Source organism: Monopterus albus, unplaced genomic scaffold (genome assembly GCF_001952655.1).
Source record: "Monopterus albus unplaced genomic scaffold, M_albus_1.0 scaffold501.1, whole genome shotgun sequence".
In the NCBI taxonomy this organism is placed as follows: domain Eukaryota; kingdom Metazoa; phylum Chordata; class Actinopteri; order Synbranchiformes; family Synbranchidae; genus Monopterus; species Monopterus albus.
The window spans coordinates 145,110-155,771 of record NW_018128381.1 but is presented as its reverse complement, the minus strand read 5'-3'; the positions used below and the strand labels follow the sequence as shown (position 1 = coordinate 155,771).

General features: G+C 41.5%; 1 protein-coding gene across 3 annotated transcripts in view; it reads left to right on the top strand.

Annotated features, from left to right (window-relative positions):
- galnt14 (UDP-N-acetyl-alpha-D-galactosamine:polypeptide N-acetylgalactosaminyltransferase 14 (GalNAc-T14)) overlaps positions 1-10,662 on the top strand; it is a 132,671-nt gene that overhangs the window by 38,504 nt on the left and 83,505 nt on the right. For 2 of the 3 annotated variants that reach the window (XM_020588080.1, XM_020588082.1), the window contains one exon: positions 1,907-1,957. The exons of the other annotated variant lie outside the window; for it this stretch is intronic. In XM_020588080.1, coding sequence (XP_020443736.1) covers positions 1,907-1,957 — 51 coding nt within the window. The remainder of the gene's footprint in view (positions 1-1,906; positions 1,958-10,662) is intronic. 3 annotated transcript variants of the gene reach the window in all.

The window sequence follows — 10,662 nt, the reverse complement described above, 5'->3', positions numbered from 1 at the left end:
CTGAACCCTTTGTTTAAACTGAGAAGTTCTGTTGCAGGCTTTTGTACAGAGACGTCTTGTTTCACACTGACACTCGTACACCCATTCACAGTATTATAATTACATGTCATTCTCTTGAACTGTGAAGCTTTTTGTGTTTTGATTACATTTCAGTGGTTACAAACAGAACAGCGGTTCTGCTGGTGAGGAATGAATTCAAGAATGTACGTTGTGCTTGTTTCTCTAGGGAAGGTGATTTTAATATTACCTATGCTCTGGTCAGTAGTTTGGATCCAGTCTGGAGACTGTATGTGGATAATGTTTCACTGCCTCTCTAGTAATAATTACAGCTGCAGTTATCTGCTGTTTTTCAGTGAACTCTCTGAGCCTGTTTGGACACAAATATGATGAGGAGAAAAAGTAAAAGCTATCAGGAGAGCAAGAGCCCAGAACAGCTCAACTACTGTTATTCTTTTTTGAGCCCAGTTTTTAGCTGATACTTGTTTACAGGGCAAAAATGTCTGAATTACCCACGTGTCCTTAGGTTACTTGGTTACTGAAGAAAACTTAAACGTATAATGATTCTCTGGCAAGTTCTGAAGCATCCTTTTTTCTGTTTGAGTTGATTTATGGATATTTATTTGCACTGGACTTCAGAGATAATGACATCCTTGAGAGGTTTTTGTGCCTCTCTGTCAGCTCTCTCTTTCTCCCAGGGAGATTTTCGTTGTCCTCCTGACTTTTTTCTCCCACATCTGCCTGCAAGATTATCTGTGCTGAATCTTGATATGAAAAACACCAGCATGTTTGTAGTGAAGGAGTTTTATTCCCTTCCCACCACAAAGAGCTTTTCCTTCTGCTGCAGCACTGGGTCTCCTGTGGACTCGACACCTTGCTCAAAGGCATCTGAAATAATGGGGGGATATTCTCCACTCATCCCGATTTTAGCAGAGCCTTTAGCATAGTATGGCTTTTAGCATAGTGTCTTGGTTATAAATCAGTTGTATAACTTAATTTCAGTAGGGGTTAAATTCCCCGCTTAAAGGCAGTGTGAAGGACCCACTTTCACTTCCTGTCATCAAAGGGCTTTTGGTTACAAGCCACAAGCTTTTCCTCCCACCAGGACACCCTCTGTTCACAGCCATGAAGCAGACGTGTCCCTTGCTGATTGGTGCCTTCAGGCAGCAGTGTGGTGTTTTCTTAAAATTGTAGATGACACAGAGCGAAGCGAAGCAGACCTCTGCCTGTCGCCAGAGCAGAAGGGATCGAACGTTCCATGTTAATGATGCTCGCTTCCTCTTTTTGGCTCTGCCCTCTGAAGCTAACACAGGAAATGAAGCACAAGCCTCTGATTGTTCACTTTGATTCTAGGCGACATCTGCTTTTCATCCTTGCTGCTTTCTCTCACTTTCGCCCCCTTTACTTTTCACGTTGTATTCTCACTTTGTCTTTGTTGCTGATGTGAACAGATGAAGGGGTGCAAATGAAGATTGCTGGTGTTGACCGCTGGTCAGATGGCAAAGTGACTAGTGATCCTCAGATACCAGAGACAGTTTGGTGCTAGAAAACTGAACTTCCTGTGCTTTTTTCCCCTCGATCTCTCCATCTAAAATTCACTTTTTTCAATTGCTGCCCTCCTTTTTTGTGAAGTAAAACACCACATTTGTGTTTAATGTCCTATGCTGCAACATTTTCAGGCAAGACTAAAACTCATCTGGACCTCAAAATACTCTATATGTAAATGCCTGTCCGAAGCTCTACTCTACTGCACTGCGTGAATAAATAACTCTCTGAGCAGCTCTGAATGCCCCCGCTTGAATGTATGCACACTACTGTAAAGAAAATGGTTCAGTCAGCACACATGCATCGGTGACTGCTGAATAAAAATCCTTAATGCTCCTCAGGATGTCCTTTAATGTGATTGCAGGTGCTTTGTGCTACAGACCAGCCACATCGATGGACTTCTAATCACAGAGAGGTTCGTCCTCAGCGGGGTTAGGACAGTGGTTTCACTGCGTCAGGTATTAGGGTTCCTACAGGCCATGCTTCATGTGTTGTTGCAGGAGTCACTATTGTTAATGGTGCTATCATTTGGCAGCTGGCATTATTATTATTATTTATTATTGTTTACCATTCTTGACTATCAACTGTTAACTTGAATATTTGCTGTCTTGAATTGTTTGCCCCCACTGGAGTGCCTGAGCAACACTGAAAGCAAGAACAAAATAATAATTAATATGCACTAACTAACTTTATTTCCCTTAAATTGTACAGTATACCTTAAATTATAAAATGTTATGCTGACAGACTCACCAGTTACAGTTGGTTAAGTTGCTTAATCAGATGTTTTCCTTTTATTCTAAACTGCATGAATGCTCCTGTACAGTCTTTCCAACACATGCAGTGCCTTGTTCTGTGTGCACACATGAATAACAGTCACTAGTTTTAAAACGGCTGATAGTTACTATGAGTTTGGGAAGGTCTTCTCAGCAGCCAGGACTGTGGCTGCTTCCAAGTTTTTATACCAAGGCTAAAATAATAACTCAAGACTAAACGAGGCAACACATGCACAGTAAATGCACAACAAAACTACAAATGGTCAGGGAGGTCGGGGACCAGACACTGTAGACTGAATAAATCAGGGAGGACTGAGTGACAGACACAGGGCTTTGACAGGGATGGAGAAGAGTTATCCAAAGCATACAAACTGTGCCATAAAACTTCCATATTAATAAGAACTGAGATATCTCCTGTATCTGAGTGTCTTTGTGCTGTTTTCAAAGAACAGCAGCAGCAAAGGTGACCCAGTGGTACAGTGGGGCCTGCTGGATCTATTGTAATGTGGCAGCAGGGCTGGTTTAATCCCCGTCCCAGTGCAGCCTAATCCAAATGGAGCACTGAATAGTCCTGAAGCTAATAGCCTCCCAGGAGCTTCTCCATTGGCTCTGCCTGCAGATTAATACAAGGTCTATTCGAAGCCTTTTCCAGTCTGTGATTCTGTGTGAGTCACATTTTCTTTTGGCCTATTCAGCTGTATCTCTCTTTCTCTCTTTGTTATATTTTAACCATGGATTAACCAGGCAACTGGACCAAGAACAAATTCTGAGTTGGAAGTTACTAGTTTATGGGTTCTCAGCATCAGTAAAGCAAAACCAAGGGAGAGACTTGGACATAAAAACCACTGTCATTCATTTGAATGTCATTTAAAAACAAATTATATAACTGGCAGTACATGCGTATAATACACAGCCAAGGGAACACATACCTCTGGTGAAGTGTGGCATTAAAAAAAATCTCCAAGGTAAAATTTTTCCCATTTTCACCAGCAGTAAGTTTGGTTTAACCCATGACATCATGCGTCATCACACAGAGCAACGGCTGCATGTGCTCCATGTAAAATTCCCATTAACCTGCTTTACCTGCTGTCTCATTTGTTTGCAGATTATATGAAAAAGCATCTCAATTTGACGGTGGTGCATTAAAATATAGAAAAGTACACAAACAGCTGCAGTGCTGGAGGAAAATGTAAGAGGTGCAGAGGTGTGCTGGTTTGTTTAAATGCTTGTGCTTGTGTGGTGTTGTTGCTGTTGTGGAACTGCACCGCTGCGACTGGGGGGTGGGGGGTGGGGGGGTAGCCTGCACTCATACACCTAGCCTGCACTACAGAAACCTAACAAGCTTCGAACTCGCACTCACTGCACATCTTCCCACTTGAAAGTAACTTATGGATTTTCCAGCCTCAGTGACTAAAGGCATCCATGAATTAAACATTATGTTCAGCAGTTTCAATAACACTGTGCTTCTGCAGCACGGCCGTGCACCAACCTCTCCATTCACCTGGTCACCGAGAAAACACTCAGACAGTTGTTTAACCCGTGTAGCTGCCTGGGCTCTATCTCCTGAACAAGATATAATTTAATTCATCATTTCTGACATGGGGCATCTGTCATTTTATGTGCCCATTCAAATGACTGTACTTTGTTTCTAATATTACGGAGGAAGGAGGGGATGAATAATGAAAGGAGTATATTAAGCTGAAGCTGCTGAAATGAAATTAGACATCTCAGATGAGGAATTACTTTATTCACTGAAGCTGTCGGTCCAGGTTCACACATCGGCATCGTACAGGTTTTAGGGCTCCTCATTTTTTTTATTAACCCCATCAGATGGCTTGTCTGGTCGACTGTACACCTGTAGGGACAGTGGTTAAAGACTGACTGAACTTATGAAAGATGTTCATCACACAGGTTTTAGAACATATTTAGCGCCCCCCCCCGTGTTTCCTTTCCCCCGTTGGCTTACCTTTCCTTTTCCTCTGTCAGGGCAACACTCCCATAATGCCCAACTCAGCCAAGGTTGTCTTTATTCATGTCTCCTGATCCGGTTTGTCTTCTTGTCCCAGTAGTTATGTGTCCTCTGCCAGTCCTCCTCACATCCCTCTATCAAGCCCAGGTCCTCATTCCTTCTTCTCTCATGCCTTCTCTCCTCCATCATTTCTCCCTTTTCTCTGCTAATTCTTCTTTTCAGTCCAGACCCCCCTTCTCTGCTATAGTATGAAATTGGTTTCTAAGTGATTTATTAGCGTTGAGTGGCTTATAAAGAGTTGATGCTGTAACTCTGCATTACTTTACTATTAACTGCCTTCTTCTGTTGAGTGTGTGTGTGTGTGTGTGTGTGAATAAAAGTGTATTAAAACGATTTCCAAACCACCATTTAATGAATTTGGTCTTGATGGATGTTATTCAGGTAATTGTCCCTAGAATTCATTACTTAATTTTTGTTGCTCGATTCTTAAGCACGAGAAGTGTGTTAGAGAGAGTTGATTGTCTTTAATAAGAGATTTCACAACAACACAGAGGATAGTTGTAAATAAAAACAACTCACCACTCCCACGTACACTCACCTGCAATGGCTGCACAGCTGAGACCAGGGGAAAACAAACAGCCCACACAAGTACAAATGACCCTCGTCTTCCTCCGGCATGTTGTTTTCTGCAGCCTCCAAACAGCCACAAATGTGAAACAGATGGAGCAGAAGCAACATTTCTGCTCATAACAGTGTTGCTCAGTGATGTCATCATGTTTTAATTGAACACATCTCTCCTTTCTGAGTATCTGTCCCCTTCCTTTCCTTTGTTAGACCAAGCAGAGTGTTTAGTGGTTTAGGTTCCTGTTGAGCCATTTATGCTGTAAGTTATGAGCATTTTGCCACTAACGACAGCCACGTGGCCGACACGGATGCTGTCAGGCCCTAAATGTGTAAATCGAAACTTTGTGTTTGGCTTGCCACAATCAATAGCTCATCCTCAGGACAGGAAGATATTATTTCTCAGCTCGGTGTGTATGTTTATTTGTGTGTGTGTGTCTGAAATCACATTATGCTTTGTGCTGGGGAGCATGCTGAATGCTGCAGGGTTGAATATGATGTATGTGTGAAAAGGAGCACCAGTGCCATTCTTTCTGGGTTTACAGCATCGGCAAAGTTTGATTTCAGCTGCAGTGGACAGAGAACAGTCAGACGGTGGGAGACTAAAACAGACACAAGCATGGAAAATTGGTTAGTGCTTGCATGTATCTCCACTCGGTTGTATAAGTCACTCAGCAGTAAGCGATGTGTTTCAGTAGGAAGAGATGATGTGATGAATGACAACTGAATTCTGTTTAGCTGACTCAGTTGAAGGGTCCTGGCCTTATGCTGTACTGGGACACTTGAATACAACAAAGCCATTGTTAATGTCATTAGTAACACCTGTGCTTTGCCTGCTATGACAAATCAATGTGTTTGGCCTATGGGGAAAGACTGGAGCTGCTGTTAGTGTTGTGTGCTGCTTTTGCTACATGGCCAGTGGATTTAAGGTGCAGATAAGGATGTCGGATGCATGTCAGATCACAGCAACAGCACAGCAAATTCAATTCACCAAAAATAGTCATACAGGACTGAACCAGCTGCTTCCTGCTGCTTCTGCTGCAATCCATTTATATCATCTTCTTGTCAACAATTCACCAAAGAAATGAATTTACCGAGTCACAGTAGAGTGAGGAAAACTGAGATTGTATAAAGGAAAAAGGATCCGATGTTGTGACCATGCACGCTGAGGTGAAGTGTCATTGTCTCTGATTTATAGTAGATGCATAGCTTTTTTTCAGTTTCCAGTCTTGGTGATTTGATGTAGGGGAGTTGTGCAGTTCGGGCTCTGAGTGACTCAGAGGCAGTTTCTGGTGCAAAGGATTACCTGATTTTGTTCAGACTACGTTCAGACACGCTTCTGCTTTATCGCATACTGTCTGATCACTGTGAACTTCCTGTGTGAGCCAGCACTGCATTATCTACTCCAAAATAAAATCTGACTCACATGGGACTAGTTATTCTTGGAGCCCTTTAGTAATTTCTAATCAGTATCTTAGCATCTGTTTAGTTTCTTTTTCTTTATATACTGGGTCAAGAATTTTGGAGCCTGCAGTATTACAAATGAGAGCTCTGATGGTATTTTGGATGCCAGTTATGCTTCACAGCATGATGAGTCATTATGTTTCAGTCATATCTACAAATAAGCTTTCCAATTTGGACAGTAAATCTGGGAGAAACAGAACATGTTTATTTTGTGTCTGTGCTTGACACAAGTCTCAGAGCACAGCCCTTCATTGTGGGGTTCACCTGGTCACTTTAGTCTAGTGTGGACAGGGAAGACTGGGAGACTTTCACTGTGCTGCTTGATGTGCAGCATTGGTGCAAACTGTGCCTGAAATGTATAGAGCAAATAAAAGTATAAACTCTTTTCTCACTTCCAAAGAAAATCTTAATCTTCTTAATCGAAGTAGCAGATGTGGGGGACTCGAGTTACATGACATGATTTGAGTCCGACTTAAGTTGCAAATTTGACGTCTTGAGACTTGCTTGAGTAAAGAAAGTCACTTTCAGCTTTTCCCGTTTAGGGGTTGCCACAGCGAATCGTCACACTGATGACTCGCATGTTGACATTTGACACGTGTTTTACGCCGGATGCCCTTCCTGACGCAACCCTGATTCGAACCCAGGGTGCAGCGGCGAGAGCACTGCGCTTGAGACTTGCTTGAGTACCATTGGTAAAAGACTCAACATACTAACTTGACTTAGACTTGAGACAGATAACTTTGAAATTACTTTGCTTTTTTAAATTTTGCATTTTTCTAGATATTGAGGCTTTTTAAAATTTTGCATTTTTCTAGATATTGAGGAGTTGGGTTTTGTTTTAGAAACACAGTTGGGTGATTCCTAGTGCGATGTGTGCGGACCAGCAGAGGGCAGCACAGGTCGCAGGCTATCATGGAGGGGCCAATTCCAAAAATAAGAAAATTTGGATTCAAGGATTATGTTGTTGATGATGATAGTAAGAAGAGACCAGTGTTATGAGGCGAAAATCAGCGACACAACCGCCACAACATCCGACTTCATGCATCACTACAAAACTCACAAGTTAAAGGTAAGTATGTGAATGTGTAGGTACAATAAAAGCTAATGTTAGGTTGAAGCTGTTAGACTTGGCTTCAAATTGATTAGGCATTTTATTGAGAAGTTCCTGATAGCCAAAGTGTGCCTCTCTATTTGATAGCTGAGGGTTAGTTTATAGGGGAAAGAATGTACAATTAACAATCAGAGAAAGTTTGTGAATGTGTCACTTTAATGTGTGATGTTCCCATAACATCATCCAGATTTTGTATGACTTGACTCGACTTGCTTGAGGCTTGCACATATGCAACTTACTTCCTCCTCTGCAAAATAGATAATTTCAACAAATGAATGTAAGATTGTTCAGAGGTAGCAGGCTGGATGTGTTGGTCAGTTTTATTACAGCTCACAGGATGCCCTCCACCCACAAACAGCTAAATGTCTGTATAGCATCTTCACCTTTTCTGCCTAACCACAGAGCTACAGCGCCTCCACCCTGACTAAACAAAACCAATGTTTAGACGTGATAATATACTGTAGCTACATTCTTTTCTCCATCTGCCTGGTGAGTTTTAAGTTGTTTTGTTTCTCCCAGTGTTATCAATTACTTTTACTAAACTTTACTTCACGGGGGGAGTCCCAGGAGATACAGTATTTTTATTGCAGAGCAAATGAGGACTGCAGTAGCATCAGTAACACTTAGAGCTGAACACACAGAAGGACAAAAGAGCTTTGTGTCTGTTAGAATCAGAGACAATGACATGTTTCCTGTGAAAGTGACTTTAATCTAGTTCGGAAAGTCCTGAACAGAAGGTAGCTTGTCTTGTTTAATTAGGCCTTGTAGACGCTTCCTTCCATTGCCCAGGGTCCTTTTTAAGAAAAGCCAGTGTGCGAACCTTGGGGGGATATTAAGAAGCAGCTACCAAGCAGAGCGAGGCTGATGCATGTAGGATGTTTCATTAAGTAGCAGTACAAGTTTTTCTGCTCTTCACTTTCAACATATCTGTCTCAGTCTCTCCCTGCAGACCCACAGGTGTAGCCACATTTTCTTGTACTGTGCATGAGTAATTCTGACAGACATTTTTAAAAAGATTTTTTATGACTTTTTTTCTCTGACATTTCACAGTTAATCCTGAGGTGGTGGTTGTATATCATAATAGAACAAAATAAACCTGATAATACAAAAATAACAGCAAACTACTTTACTGCTGTGTCTTTACCTCTGACGGTGTGACTGGTAAAACACACCGAGAGTGAAACGTAAGTGCTACTGAAACGTGTTACCATTCGATCTACACTGAAAGCGAGACGTGAGTGGCGTGTTCAAAGTCATCAGAACGTTTGTCTGTGTGTCAGCAGGACAGCGGCAGGACATGGTCTTTACCAGGCTGACTATCAACACAAGTGTACTGATAGATACTTGATAGATAAGTTTGATATTTTAAAAGCTGGTCTCAGAACAATATTGACATTCCCGATTGTACGTGACAATAGGTCTTAGTCTTTGAAAATTTTGCTATTCACCACACCAAGAGGTTTTCACTATTGACTGTTTGAGATGTGGACGCCATGACAGCTTCCACAAGTGAAGCCAATGTGACACGATCGCCCCCTGGTGGCCCGTTGCAGTATAGGTCATAAATGCCACCTCCTTCATGTTAGCGGATTAGTTAGTTAGTGAGCCAACCTGAAAAAAAAGATGCATATTTCCCAGAGGTAATTCCTGTGGGTTTTGGTCGATATTATCTATTTGTGTACAAGTGGTCATTTTTCAGCTAAGATAATTTTTTTTAATTTGATGACATAAAAAGCAGTGTATATTGGATGATTTGACAGCTTTGATTGGCGGTCTGATGTCACTCGACTATGCAGTCGCTGCTGCACAGTCTGGTTGTTGTCCATATTTATACAGTGGTTTTCACCCAGAATTCAGCTGTACTGTAAAAAATATAGTCAAACACACAGCCCTTGTACTTTGCAAAAATGCACTGAGACAAAATTCAGCATCGGTTTCTCTTAACCATCACCACAGTCTTTCTCTTCAAAGCAGTGTTCTTTGCTGGTCTTAACGAAACCTTGACCATAGAGGCCATGTTTGAACACATCAGATGTTTTGAAAGAAAGAACCTATCATGTCTTAATGTGCAATGCAGATATTTAAACATTTATACAGTCAGCCTTCTTGAAAACTTATGTTGCCTCCCAGGAAAATTTTTATTACATTTATTATAACCTTTATAGCATATGTGGGACACCATCACATTAGATTTCATTATATTGTTACTGCAGCTGAAATGTGTTTTTATATTATAATATTATTATTATATTAATTTATTTCATTAAAGAAAGTCTCCCTCATCAGACATGCATGACAGTTTTATTAAGTACCTGTATTGTATTAATATACTACCACAGGACTACACGTCATGCAGTACTTTCCAGAAGTTTTTTGCACAGATAAATGTACACAGTTAAAAACAATATTAGATTTGATTCTTGCAGCCAACAGTGATGCTCCATCAGTAAGAATAGCAGCTATTCACAGTGTCATGGTGTGGGTTAATATGCAGGTTAAAACAGGGACATTGTATGGAGAGGTCATTAGCAACGCTAATTAGGCGAATCAGAGGGAAATGGCATTTGGTGCTGCTGCTGTGAATCTGTGATCTCTAGCCCACAGTGAGCTGAGGAGATGGGAGATAATTTAAATGTTCAGAGCCCTGAAGCTTCACAAGCTGGTTTCATGTCATGTTAGGGAGACGAGAGGAGGAAATGCGATCTCTCTGAGAGTGTGTGTGTGTGCAGGCAGAGGGATACTACACTCACCCTCTCTGAGTCATAGACACCCAATTATAAAAACCCAATGGCCACCTCTGCCTCTCTCTCTGTATGCCTCACTCATCTCCTACCTCTCTCTTATCTCTCTCACTGTTTTTATCTTTCTCTCTGTTCTTCTCTCTCTCTCTCTCACTCTATATATAAATCTCTACTTCATTAATAAACCCCTGGTGTGGTTAAAAAAGGAAAAGAAAGGATTGGAAAGAAAAGGGGAATAAAAGGAAGGGGAGGATAAAAGCAGAGGAGAGAGGTGAAGAGTTGAGAGGAGATAAAAGGAGAGGAGGATGTAACAGGATGGAGAGGAGCTGAGGAGACGGCAGAGGCAACGAGAAGAGACGGCGGGAAATGAGAGGAGAGGGCAGATTAAATTAGATTCGTTTTGCCTCTATTCATGTCTAAATGGAAATTAAATTTTCATGA